At 36.3% G+C, this 14,647-nt stretch overlaps 1 protein-coding gene across 9 annotated transcripts in view; it reads left to right on the top strand.

The window, feature by feature from the left end:
* The window catches only part of CLIP1 (CAP-Gly domain containing linker protein 1), a 118,857-nt gene extending 108,139 nt beyond the window's left edge, over window positions 1-10,718 (top strand). For all 9 annotated transcript variants that reach the window (XM_063454283.1, XM_063454280.1, XM_063454277.1 and 6 more), the window contains 5 exons: window positions 1,327-1,444; window positions 3,275-3,434; window positions 3,522-3,577; window positions 5,896-6,023; window positions 7,901-10,718. In XM_063454283.1, the coding sequence (XP_063310353.1) occupies window positions 1,327-1,444; window positions 3,275-3,434; window positions 3,522-3,577; window positions 5,896-6,023; window positions 7,901-8,129 (691 nt within the window). In that variant the 3' untranslated portion in view covers window positions 8,130-10,718. The remainder of the gene's footprint in view (window positions 1-1,326; window positions 1,445-3,274; window positions 3,435-3,521; window positions 3,578-5,895; window positions 6,024-7,900) is intronic.
* Window positions 10,719-14,647: the final 3,929 nt, after the last annotated feature.

Here is a 14,647-nt window from a genome sequence, read left to right as displayed (position 1 = left end):
AAATCAACGGTCTTGTAATTGATGTTGGAACTGGATCAGCAAAACTGTAATAGCAATCTCAAAAGTTGGAACAAGAAGACAGGACTTGACGTTTGAGAGGGTGTAGAGGTGCCATCAGGAAATTAAGTATAGTTATCTGGCAGATGTCAAAGAAAGAAGTGAGAATCAATATAAATACATTCAACATTATTTATCTGTATGCAAAATAGATGGAATTTAAAATAAATCTTTTTTTTTCTTCTTTAAAATGTAGTGAATGTAGGCTCCAGGTTTTTCTCTCGAATATTTTATTTAGAAAACATCCTTGAGCCTAGATACATTGCCTTGTGTTTCAGCTGCACCAAGAAAAAAATTGTTAAACATATGATGTCCAAGTGCATATTTATAAAATCTAAACATTTGTTTCCACCATGACAAATCTGTCTCATTAGACTAGACTCCTCACTGGTCTTCAAAGATGGAACGAATAGTAATGTCAAAGGTGAAACATTTAGTAAGGACAGAACATTTAGAATATTTGTTAAATTTTATATTTAATAGTATGTAATTTTTTTTATTTATTTTTTTTAAATGGCTAAATAGTTTCAAAGAACAGTAGTTACTAATGCTGCTTCAGAGGACCTACTGATTATTCCATCACCATACCCAATGCTCTGCATGATTACTGTGTAGTAGATCTGCATGTTCTTGTTGTTTGACTGTTGCAAAAATATCTTCAGTTTCAAATTAAATGTTTGTTACAGACACACATGCGAATATTTAAGGAACCATGATATTGGCAGACTATCACCATAAAGAACTAGCTTGTCCGAGTAAACCCCCAAGCAGATATTGCCATAATGATGTTCAAATTATACTGCTCTCTATTGCCTACCACATAGTAGTTTCAAATTTGAGTCTGTTCCCCTTTTATCATCCCCTTATAACACTGTTTGAACATCTTGAAGTTAGTCACAGGTGGTAAGAATAAAATAACTTACCTCCACAGCATTTCCTGATATCCTGTGGTTTTGGCTACCATGCATTTTTTTCCCCAATGATTCACTGCTTCATGCTCACATGCCTTGCGGATCGAATCAGGGATCATTTTTGTACTTGAAATGTAAAACATGCTGTAGAAGCACTGGCTTGTTCTTCATGCAAACTTAAGTAAAATAGGAGTGTACAAATATTAAAAAAAAAAAAAAATCTGCTATGTTTAGAGAGCTAGTTAACTGAATTTTTCCCTCCTCGGATTTCATTAAGCTGTAATGAAGATCTGTTGTGCATATAATGTGACTGTTTTCCAGTTATTTCTTTGTTGGTTTCTGATTTTATTTTTTGCAGAGAATCCTTGAAACAGAAAGCATTTGATGAAGAGAAGACTTCTCTACAGAGTTCTCTCACCGCTACCAGTGCCTTGATCATTGAAAAGGACAAAGAGCTTGACAGGCTTAGAAATGAGGTAAGGGGACTAGGTAACACCTGTAATTTTTAGGAATGGCATTTTGTTTCTTTTACTATTTCCATTACCCCATCTCTCCTCAATGTAAAATATAGCACCATATTTTAATTACTATTCTTTGCTTTTTTTGATTGGATAAATAACATGTCAAAAGTCAAGAATGGCATAGTTGTTGAATTTATCTTGTGCGATTATATAAATGGAGAATTTATTATAATGTTAAAATTGTGCAGAATAAAAAGGGAACGTGGTATGATTCCTTTGATGACCAGAAAAACAATGAAACCTGCAGTATACCCTGTCATTACCATGATTTTGCAGCACCATCTGGATGGAGTTGAATAGACCCACGACAAGCAGTATGTAGTGGGAGGGTTGTGTTTCTGTTGCAGGGAGCTAAAATTGCAATAGAATAACTGGACAGGATAGAGATGGTGAGAGAGACAGACAAAGAGGCCTAGAGGGAATTGGTATGACCAGAAATTGCCAAAGAGGGAGCTGGCCAAGGCAAAAATCTTGCTTTGCGAAAGAGCTTTGACTGAAACATTGAGGCATGGTTGTTTTTGTCTAGCTATTCCTCTACAGTGTATTATTTGGGTGTGAATGTTTGTTTTTGTATACTACTATGCAGTGAAGCAACTATTTGCATGAAACTCCTTGTTTATTTGGTAATTAAATTAAATCATTTCAGAATCCACAATATACCCGGGACTTTATCTCTGTGTTAAGACCCTATAATGTTTGGAACTGCATTGATAATGGATAACATTCATTGGTAGCCATGCAGTTTGCATAATCTCTCTGAAACAAGTGTTTTAATAAAATGCAACTTTGCCCTATCGCACATAAGAACTCTCTACTTAATGTGTTATATAATATGCAACAGAGCAATTAAATTTTAATGCAAATACTTTTGAATCAATCCTGGTGATAAATTTGGCCTTCATTACTCATTTTATCTCACAGTTTCAATAAGAGCTTAAATGTTTATTTGTGTGTGGTTTTTGTGGAATAAAATAGCGTTTGTGTTGCCATGTGTACAGCTGAATTTCTGATAATACAAAGGCCTTTTTCTTCTGGCTATAAATGAGCACTTGACAATTATCACCAGCGTTACAAACTGTGTCTTAAAGCACTGATTGCACATGTTGGTACATTACTGTTTAAATTACTAGGTGTCAGACGAGAGAGAGTGAAGGGAAGGAAAAATAGTGCAGTCATTCAGTTTAATTGAACTTGCTGCATTTATGGCGTCAGCTAGTATTGCAAAGGTTAGTAAATGGAATATTAATTTGATAATCTGTGTTTTTGTGTTTTTTGGTTTTTATCTGAGCAGAATTCACTTTGAGCAAATATTTCATATACTTTAGTAGCTCATAAAAAATGTAACAATAATATTTGTCAACATAATTTTTTTCCCCTTCGACTGTTATTGTTGTTAATGTTGAAAGTGTGTTTGATCAAGGAATGAAAATGAATACTGTTCATACTTTATAGAAAAGAAATATGTTGCACATTCTCTATATGAATTGTTCTGGTACACTATGGTGTAGGGGTAGGCATCCTTCAGCACTCCAGATGTTTGGGACTTCATCTCCCATAATTCGCTCACAGCCATTATGCTGGCAAAGCAACAGGGGAGATGAAGTGCAAAACATCTGGAGTGCCCAAGGTTGCCTACCCCTCTTGTGCATATGTGTATATCTATTGCCTTTCAGCTAATCTTAGAATTTCTGCTTTCCATATTACTCTGTGTCAATTTCATATAATAGCTTAGTAGGGGTTTTGCATGACCCTTGTAAAAAGTATTCCATATCCATTTGGTAACAGGTTATAGAGCTGCGGGGAGAGAAAGAGTCTGCAAAGAATTTACAGTCAGCAGTGAGGTCATTAGAATATGAAAAAGTGACTTTGGAGAAAAAAGTACAGAATTTAGAAAAGGAACTCAATGAAAACAAGAGACAGCTGAGCAATGTATCTGACTCATCAGGTAAAACAACATCAAAATATGCATGGTGAATAATCATACTTTGTGTAAAGCAGAAACCTAAAGAATATGTTTCAATGTACCTTACAGGTGATGGATCTTTTAACAGCCAGTTCCAGGAAGAAAAGGCCTCATTGGAAAGCCAGGTATGGTGTTTTTCATACAGGGAAAGCGTTGACATTTAAAACTTCTGGTCATCATGTTATTTTGGAACATTTTTACATTGGTCCGTCTTTCTTGTTTTCTAGCAAAAGATTTGAGTAACCTATTCATGTGTCTTGCGTGGGGGGAAAACAGTTTAAACTAGGTTACATTTTTTAGAGGGATTCCAGAGACATTGGGCTGTATTCACTAAAAAATTGTATTTTCCAAGTGACATGTTTAGCACAAATGATAAATAAAAGCTTACATTATCTGGTTTATTGTTTAGTACAACTAAACCCTTGCAACATTGCTAAAAAGGCAGATGCATAAAAATTAGGGATCGACTGATTATCGGTCTGGCCGATATTCGGTATATTCAGCAATATCGGTATCGGCATGTAGAAATACCAATATTGCCGACAATACATACCAGGACCGTCGAGCCCAGCAAGCTCTTGCTTACCTTCCCAGCAGCTCACTTCAGCTCCCATGTGGGGAGCTGAAGGGAGCTGCTGGGAAGTTAAGTAAGCGCTTTCTGGGCCCCCTCTGCACAGTCCATGCCACCGGACCACCAGGGAATGCCCATATCCCCCCCTCCCTGGCCAAGTAAGAAGCAGGGAGGGGGGGCCAAAAAAATAAAAAATTTAAAATGCCTCAATTCCTCCCCCCCCATTTTACACAAATTACATACCTACAGAAACACACACACTCACTACACAAACGCACTGCATTTACTATACACACACTACACAAACACACACTCTGCATTCACTATACACACTCTGCATTCACTATACACACTCTCTGCATTCACTATACACACACTCTGCATTCACTATACACACACTCTGCATTCACTATACACACACTCTGCATTCACTATACACACACTCTGCATTCACTATACACACACTCTGCATTCACTATACACACACTCTGCATTCACTATACACACACTCTGCATTCACTATACACACACTACACAAACACACACTCTGCATTCACTATACACACACTACACAAACACACACTCTGCATTCACTATACACACACTACACAAACACACACTCTGCATTCACTATACACACTGCATTCACTTTACACGCACTATACACACATACACACATACACTGCATTCAATATACATACACACGGCATTCATTATATACTCACTGCATCTACACAAACACACACAGCTCCCCTGTCTAAACACACTGCATCCACTACATGTGGCATGTATATCGGTAAGTTATCGGCTATCGGACTGAAAGTTCACAGATTATCAGTAACGGCTCTAAAAAAAATCGGTTTCAGGTCGATCCCTAAAAAACATAATTTCATAAGAGGGAATTGTGACTTTTCATGATTTGTAATGGTAGATTTACTCATTCCCCTATTTTTAACAAATATGCATTTCTCAGGTGTAAAAAATAAAATGTATATGAAGAAATCCACACCCCTTTGTTCCTTATCTGATTTCTCCATCTTTGCTTCCTGTCCATCATTTTCATAAGCTCTGTTCTTTGCACTAAGCAGTCAACATTGAAAACGTGTACAGAGAAGAGGAGATATTAAACAATGTTTGCCTGGACTGAACTTGATTGTGATTTAAATTTATAAATTAAACATTTATCAAATTATAAGAGAATGGCGCATTAGATGAAAAGAAAGTTAACACAAGTTACAGGCGATTTATGATTTACTCAATGTATCTTTCTAGAGTACTGGTAACTCCTCTTTACACTGATTTTTTTTTAAAAAATGTTTTTTAATCTACTTTTGGATTATATTAAAAAAATGCCAGAACAGGATTCTTTAAAAAAAAAAAAAAAAAAAAAGTTGGCTTGAAGACCTAAAAATCATTGGTATTCTAAAGTTGTTTCACTGTGTGTGTTTTTGACCTTGTAGAAATCAATAGGAAGTCTCCGCACTCAGGATTTTATAGTAATAGCAAACTTTAATGCAACATAATCGTACCATAAGACGTTTTGGACACACAATGTGACCTTGTCATTCGTTGCTGCTAGTTTGTTGGCACATTGGCTAAAACTGAAAATATAAAGAGACCAGCAGTCAGTATGATTGCCAGCATCCCATAGGTTATAGTGTTTATTGGTACACTAAAAATCATAGGATGCTGTACAGGTTACCAGGGGGTTCAAGACTGTCATGATAGGTAAGGTGGAAGCGATCTTCACATAAGTGTAATTTAATATATAGTTTCTCTTTCCATAAATCCTGTGAGTAGATTACATGATTGTAATGTCTTTTGTGTGCAGTGTTTATGGTCTTAATTGTTATTTCTTTCTTTTCCCACCAGATTGATTTCCTCAATTCTGTCATAATAGACCTTCAAAGAAAAAATGATGACCTAAAATTAAAATTGGAAAAGATGATCGAAGCATCGCTCAATGGCAACACCCTGGAAGAAATGGATAACCACGACAGGTATTTAGACTAGTATATAATCTATTACTTTACTGTAGGGCTGCCCAACAAGTAGATCCCCAGATGTTGTAGAACTACAACTCCCACGATGCTTTGTCATTCTAAATGCATGCAAAGCATCATGGAAGTTGTAGTTCTACAACATCTGGGGATCTACCTGTTGGGCAGCCCTGCTTTACTGCAATGATTCCACTGAATGGCCAATGGAATTTTTTAAAGGATAAATGTGAATGTTGAAGTGTACATTTAAATCCGTAGTTTCTACCATTTGACCTTCCATTCAATTTGTCTATCCATCCTCATGCATCATACTCATGCCCCACAGCCAAATGCCCCTTTTACACCACCCATATAAATATTTTTTTTTAAAATGCCCAGTAACTATCTTGTGAAGAAATAAATCTGAATTATGTATTGAATTAGAACATGTATTGATAAACTGATATAGCCTTTAGGACAATTATGACAGTCCATTTCTGAAGAAGGAATGCAAACAATTTTTATAACAAAGATCAAACAATTTCTGAACATAAAAAAATTGGGCGACTGAGTGGGGAGGAGGGTAGCGTCTGCCCTGCTGCTTCCGCTGGTGGCCCCATAGACCCATTCACAATCTCGCTTCTAGTGTGCTATTACTATGCATACGGTGTACTGATCCATTAGTGACGCCCATCCCAACCGACCACATGCTTCACCTCAAAAGGGGGATACAACACATATTCCTGCTGGTGGCACTTAGACGATTTCACTTCTGTCCTTTCACCCCCCCCCCCCCCCCCCTATTTTTTTTTCTTCTAAAGATTAATTTTGAGAGTAGAGCCTAGTTATTCTTCAGCTGGACCCCAATAGCTAGGCGAATACTTGAACATAAAAGTACAGCTCACATTCGTTGACATTTCAAGTTTGTTACTGATTTTGATTTAACCTGCTATGTTAAAATTATTTAAAATTGCTTGGGCAGTATACATCTTTGACTTTTGCTTTAAACCACGGAGAACATGAACAGAATCTTAGAAGTTAATCTGTTCAGGGACACTTTAGACTGAGTAAAAATATCCAATGTTGTAATGTATTTCAGAATCTATGTACAGAAGGCTTATTGTTATATTGTCAATATATGTCAATTTTTTAATGCACACTGCAGACACGGTCATCTTCAAATCAAATATCAATTTCACAATTTAGGAATTAAATAAGTCTATTGCACCAATTACTATGTAATCTTGACAATAAAAAGCATGCCTGTCAGTATAGGTTATGCAACTTAAAAAACAAAGTAATATTGAGTAGTTATGAATTATGCTATGTCTAAAATAGAATATAATTAACTAAACGGTGCTCATCAGGTAACAAGATTTTCTAAAACTGAAAACAACATAAGTATGTTGGTATTGCCCCCTTTCCAGATTATTATTATTAAGAATTATCTGAGAGATGTGGATATGTGATATTATCTCTGTATGAATTAAATTTCATAGAAGATAACTATTGGAGACCAGATTATAGTAGCAATGACCCACCAGGCTAACACCCGCTTCATCTGCAGTACTAGGTTAATCAGCCTAGATCACACTAAAACAAAATCAGGAATAAGTGTGGTACTACACAGATCTTGGGAACACTCCTTCCTTGAGCAGCTGTTTTGGACAGTCTGGTGTCCATGCTCATTCAGAGAGGGTGTTTGCCAATGCTAATCTTGCTGCTTAGCACTAGAAAATAAAAAATGGCAAGTGTTGGTTAATAAGCAATGCAAATATCTGTTATGGTGCTTTTGATGAGATGCCAATTATATGAAAATGCCTTGCAGGATTTTTAAGTTGATTTTCATATGTTGTTAATTTGTGTGTATTTTTACATTTTATATTTGACCATTTCAGCTTGAATGGCACTCAAACCAAGAAAAAAGTCCCCCCTCGTCTTTTTTGCGATATTTGTGACTGTTTTGATCTCCACGATACAGAGGATTGTCCCACACAGACTCAACTGCCTGAATCACCACCTCATTCCAACTTCCATGGTAACAGGAAAGAAGAGCGTCCCTACTGTGATATCTGTGAGGTATTCGGACACTGGACAAATAGTTGCAACGATGATGAGACCTTCTAGATTTATGTCTGCAAAACGTCAATATGATCGATTGACCTCACCAGCATTTGCATACACAGGATTCAGAAAACTGCAGACAGTTGTTTACACATATTTAATATCAAATATGCATATTATTTACATGGATTGGCTGAATTTGGACTTTGATTATAAATCTTTATAATCCATATGTTTTTTTCTGCATTAACCTTGCTTCATTATAACATTTAAGGGCTTGCAAAGTTATTCGATCTTACATAAATCTTCATGCAATATTAACTTACAGACATCCATCCATCCATCCATACATGCATATCAAGCTCAAGTTTCATAATTGCACTTTTTACATATAAATGCCTTTTACATTTTGACACTGGATGTATTCTACATATCAGTTAATTATTTTGCTTCTTCTATAAAAGCATAATTACAGATAAAATGATTTAACACCAATCTAATGCTGTTGAAACAACACCCATACACACTAATGCAATATAACATACACCCCAGAAATGTACCCATTAACCAGAAAACCAAATTACAAGAGTCCTACTGGAAAGATCCAGCGGTGGTGGGATTGATGGAAATACTCTGCTGAAATGTCTATGCACTAAGGGAGATGTAATCACTATGGTGTTTGTTTTATATTCATTCTATTGTATTTATTCAGTAGTTGGAAAATTTGCCTTTGAGTGTTTTGGGAATATATTCGAAAAACTACTCATGACTTTGGTTTTTAACTTGGCCTATGACCTAGCAGTTTCTTTCCAGCCCCATAAAATAATTTTGTCTGATATCTACAGTCCTTAGTTTATGGTTTCATTGCAATTTCAGTCTAAGAGCAATTTGTTTGTCGATGCCTTTATTTACTCATTTCATCTGTTTTATGTCTACTTTTCCTTCCAGTACTAATGTATCGTGAAGACTTCTTAATTTTTCTTATTCACTGATTTTTGAAGAAAATGGTTAACAGGGCAAGATGTTAAAATATGTGGTTATACAAAATTTTAGTTATTTGTATTCGTTGATGGGGACAAAAACCTATAGTCAACAAAGAGTGTATCAGAAATTCCACATGTCTATCATATTTCAATGATATGTAAAGCGTTTACTGTAACATTTGCATACCACTAGGTGGAAACAAAACTGAGCCTAATGTTTTTGTACACAGCATCACATTTTGAAGATAGCGGTTATTGCTATTGACGAACTTCATTTTCCGAAAATTCTTATTCACTCTACAGCTGCTCAAGTATACCTGGTGTTAATTCACATGCATCTTTGCATTGATTGCAAATGTATGTGCACAAAGCAAAACTTATAAAATGAGTCTCCTGCAAATAGAGCTTGTTGCTACTACTGCAGCATAATTCAGGAAGTGTACCAGATTGGTCTACTGAAAAATTCAAAGAAATTCAAGCATGTGAACAAACTGTTTGGTTTATTTCCTAGTGCCAAGAACAAAGTTGCTGTAAATGCTTTATTGTATCTAAACTTAAATATTGGGGACATTTTAGATACACACTACATATATATTTTATAGCCATTATAAAACAAATTATTTGTTTTTGGAGGGGGGGCAGAGAGGTTTTAAGCATATTATATTTTCAGACCATGATGAAACAAGAAGAATGTTATAGTGATCCAACATCAAATGAGTGTTACTGCACAGTATTTGAATGCACATGAAAAACCTTTATTCATTTGTGCGTTGCTGTCCCTTTAAACTGCACCATGTGTTAATCTCGGAAGAAAAATGGCAATTAAAGGGTGTTCTGAAAAACTTGCTGTTCCTTTAACCTTTAAATTTATGGGTTGGATTGTACATTTCCTAAATTACATTTTGTAGCTTACACGCCACATTAACAGCAAAACCTAAAAACCTTCCAACTCTGCATTCCATTTACCAAGTGGAATCACAGGGTAACAGGTTCAAATACCTGAATAATCTGGGAAATTCCTAAAATCTGGTTCCGTTTGTGCCTACAGCAGAAAAATACCACTATGAAATACAATTTTTCATTGTTGATCAATTGAAATTAGATTTGATAATCCCTTTTTACTGAACAAACTGCATTATCCACATATCCTCACTTACCTAGTGTTTTTGAATTAATTTAATTCCTTTTCCCTTTACCCTTATGTAATAGAGATCTATTTATCATACCGATGGTGTACTTACACCTTATGCTATTACTGTATAAAGAATGTTTATAGAGTAAATTCCTAAATTAATTTGTATTAGATAGACTTGAACATATTTGAATATGTATATGAATTGGATGTTGAATATTAAATGTATAGTAGATGTAAGAATGGATGATTGTAAATATACATATTCTTCCTGAATAAAGTTTAAATGAGTGCTTCAAACTAAGTCAAGAATCTCTTGATCAACCTAATGTATTAAAAACCAGTACATATTAATTTTTCATGTGATAAGTGTTCTTAAGTGGGTTTTTCTTATATTGAGAATTCTGTACCTGGCTTTCCACAGATGAATTTGTAATTAGCAAATAAAGGTGCATTAACTTAAACTAATTATGTGTTCTTGTCATATAAGGGCTGTTCTAAATTGTATGCCATCAATAAACTTTTCACAGTTCATTACGTATTTTTTTCAGAAGGTTAATCCATTGGTAAATTGAAGTTAATACAATAACAAGATCCTCTGTCCAAGAATTGCAAACTATACTGACTAAAATTTTGAATAATGTGTGTGTGTGTAGGGGACAACAGTGTGGTTAAAAATATACTCCTATCTCAATAGCATGTATTTGGTATTGACTAAGATCACTGATAATAATATTAAGTACTACTTAATATTATTAAGTACTACTTAGCTGTGCATTTCCTTTCTTGCTGTAGGAGGGAATGGATAACAACATGTTAGGCATCATGCTCAGAAACCAAACATTTTAGGGCACAAAATGTGTATGTATGGACAATGTGTACAAATATTGGTCATAATTAAGTTGTAACTGGTTTGAGAGAAACTATTTGACACTCCAATTAACAAATGCCCAGCCAAAGTAGAAGGTCCAAAGAGGGTGTGTTGTATAATCACAAGTGATAAATATACCCCCCAAAAGTGAGCATTTTTAAAGGAGCACTATATGGTTAGGAACACAAACATGTATTCCTGACCCTATAGGGTTAAAACCACCATCTAGCTACCCTGGTCCCCTTATGCCTCCCTAAATATATTAAATCTTACTTGTATTCAAGCCTGGAGCTGCTGGTTTTGTCACGGTTTCCTTTAGACCTGCCACACTGCCTGCTGACATCAGCAGAAGTGGTAGCCTGATCCAATCACAGTGCTTCCCCATAGGATTGGTTGAGACTGACAAAGAGGCAGATCAGGGGCAGAGCCAGCATGATTCAAACACAGTCCTGGCCAATCAGCATCTGCTCATAGAGATGAATTGAATCAATGAATCTCTATGAGGAAAGTTCAGTGTCTGCATGCAGAGGGAGGAGACACTGAATGTTTGGATGCATTTTAGGCAGCCATGACCCAGGAATGATCTCTAACGGCTATCTGAGGAGTGGCCAGTGAAGTTATCACTAGGCTGTAATGTAAACACTGCATTTTCTCTGGAAAGACAGTGTTTACAGCAAAAAGCCTGAAGGTAATGATTCTACTCACCAGAACAAATTCAATAAGCTGTAGTTGTTCTGGTGACTATAGTGTCCGTTTAATGCTCTTCCAAGGGAGCCAATGCACAAATTCTGGCACTCCACAAAACAAAACACAACCATATACCAATACATACCCAGTGCTTCTCAGCACAAAAATATGCAAAGTGAAGAAAAGAGCACTCTCAAGGATTTTTTTAAAATGTATTAACGCAATCAATGCTTTGAAAAAAATCCTTGAGTGCTCTTTTCTTCACACACACATACATACATATATTTATTTATTTGTTTGTTTGTGGTTGTGGCACTTAAGGCTGTATCAATAGTTGTATGTGAAAGTCGGTTGATGTGTGCTGAAACAGATGTATCGGCAGGCCTGTAAATAAAGGGGGCAAAAGAGAAAATACCATACTTTAATTTATTTCAATCAACAAAACAGTAATATAATAATTCAAGTTAAAATACTCAGAAATGCTTGTCTGAGTTCTTGATCAGGATTAGTTATATAACGACAATAGACAGTAGGCTTCCAGTGACCCAAAGTTTTAATTATGTACGCTGGTATAGTCTTACTTGAGGCCATGGAAGCCGCCCCTATTCTGAATAAATGACCTGAATAGTTTGATGGATTATGACCCAGTCTCATTAGGAATATTCTAACGTACAGCATGAATTTAGATGTTGTAAAAACTGTACATAGATAAAAAAAATGTTTTATAAACTTAATTTCCCTCATCCTCGACCTTGGGGCAAGTTTTAAACCCTGGTGGTGTGTGACTATTCAGCACCTCCACTGAGTGCAGGCTGAATACATTGTTTTCGCGAGCTCTAGCATTGTGTTACTGTAGTAACCTGCAGCAATGTTCTGTACTAAGTAATAAGGCACAATGACTAAAAAAAAAAAGACAAAAAAGAGTTGGAATAACCCCTTTAATTGTCATTCAGATTACAATGCACTACAATTTGGAGTTTAGTGAATAACAAACACACAATTAAGCCCTGCGCGTTTAAACTTTCACTACTCCTGTCATGACCATAGTAAACAGATTGAAGTACTTAGGAGCAGGTGTGTTTGTATTATTATTATTATTATTTATAGCGCCAACAAATTCCGTAGCGCTTTACAATGGGTGGACTAACAAATATGTAATTGTAACCAGACAAGATTGACGAACAAGAACAGAGGGGTTGAGGGCCCTGCTCAATGAGCTTACATGCTAGAGGGAGTGGGGTAAAATGACACAAGAGGTAAGGGAAGTATTAGGGAAGTAGATTGCTAGAATAGTATTCACTGAAGACTCAGTGTGGGTTTTTTTTTAAAAAAATGTTTTATAACATGACAGATGCAGGAGGGGGATCAGTTGGAAGCCATTAACAGTTTAATTGATACACTTGTGTGAAAAAGTGAGGGTTTTTTTGTTTTGTTTTGTTTTTTTTAAAGGGAGACATGGTGAGCGTCTAACAGAAAAGGGAAGGGAGTTCCACAGGAACAGTGCTGCCCTAGAGAAGTCTTGAAGGCGAGCATCAGAGGTGGGAGTACGAACCGAGGATAGACGTAGGTCTGTATATATTAGCGTTTTATACAGGGATGTGTTTGTATGTAATGTTTGCATTTGCATGCAGAGGTATGTTTGAATGTAGTTTTGAATTTTAATTGCGGATGTGCATTTGAGTATTTGAATTCAGGGGTGTCTTTGTATGTCATGTTTTTGTTTGCAGGAGTGTGTTGTGTTGTGTTGGTGTTTGGTGGGATGTCTGCACATGCACTGCTACCTACATACCTTCACAGGTATCCATACACATTAACAAACAAACACACCGACACATACACAGTAATACACATGCACTGACACACACCCACTAGCACAAAAATACACAGTGACCGATACGCACAGATACACACAATAGCAACTACACAAACACTGGCACAACGATACACACATTGGCACTGACACATACACATACACACACCCACACAGGTTTATATTTGCAGTCACCTTCCTGTTTGCTTACCTTTTTTTCTGCAGGGGGGTGACTTCCTTTAGTGCTGCAGGCTGGTGTGCAAGGTCGGCAGCTGCTCCCTCTCTGCCTCCACACGACACACTGTCACTTTATCCCATACACGGACCCGGTTGCGGTCTTAAACGGCCTGCAACAATGTGCATTCCTGCTTTCAGCTAGAAGAGCCAGCAAGCCAGCGCTGGCAATAGGTAATCCAGCATTGTTTTGTTTTTTTTACCATAGGGTCAGGAATACACGTTTGTATTCCTGACCCTCTAGTGTTTTTAAAATATGCTCGTAGGATCTTCCTAACCGCCATTCTCAGCTTGCTTTCTAGTGCATGACTGAATGGTATAAAAAAAATATAAAGTAATGTACTAGCGCTAATATTTAAAATAGGATTTATACAATAATATACCTAATATTTAATATATAAGCTGCTATACCACCATGATCTTATCTTTTAGTATTACAATCCAAAAACAGTCTAATGGTGAAGCGCTAATTTAACAGTGAAAACTGTGCTTAATAGTATCATAGGACACCGTGAATAAAAGGATATACCTTAAAATGGTTCACTACTTTGGAATCTTGGTGCGTGAATAGTGTCATGACTGAATGGTGCATAGCACACTTTTGTATTGCAGTTTGCTATTTAGTCAGCAGGGCCCAGCAGCATAATATTGCTCTCATAGGGGATAAAATTCCCCAAGTTTCCTCTCCTGGTATCTGAAGTGGACAGCCTAGATACACGAGGCCACTCTTTAAAATATATATATATATATATACAGGAAATACTTGCCATTTGCATGCACATTGGGAACCGGTGTGTACGGTCTGATCCTGCTGCAAATACTGACTTCTCTAGTGACTGGGTTTATAGAAGAAGGGGGACACAT

Source organism: Pelobates fuscus, chromosome 5 (genome assembly GCF_036172605.1).
Source record: "Pelobates fuscus isolate aPelFus1 chromosome 5, aPelFus1.pri, whole genome shotgun sequence".
Classification (NCBI taxonomy): Eukaryota; Metazoa; Chordata; class Amphibia; order Anura; family Pelobatidae; genus Pelobates; species Pelobates fuscus.
Note: the sequence above shows the minus strand (reverse complement) of the source record. Positions and strands in the feature narration are given on the sequence as shown.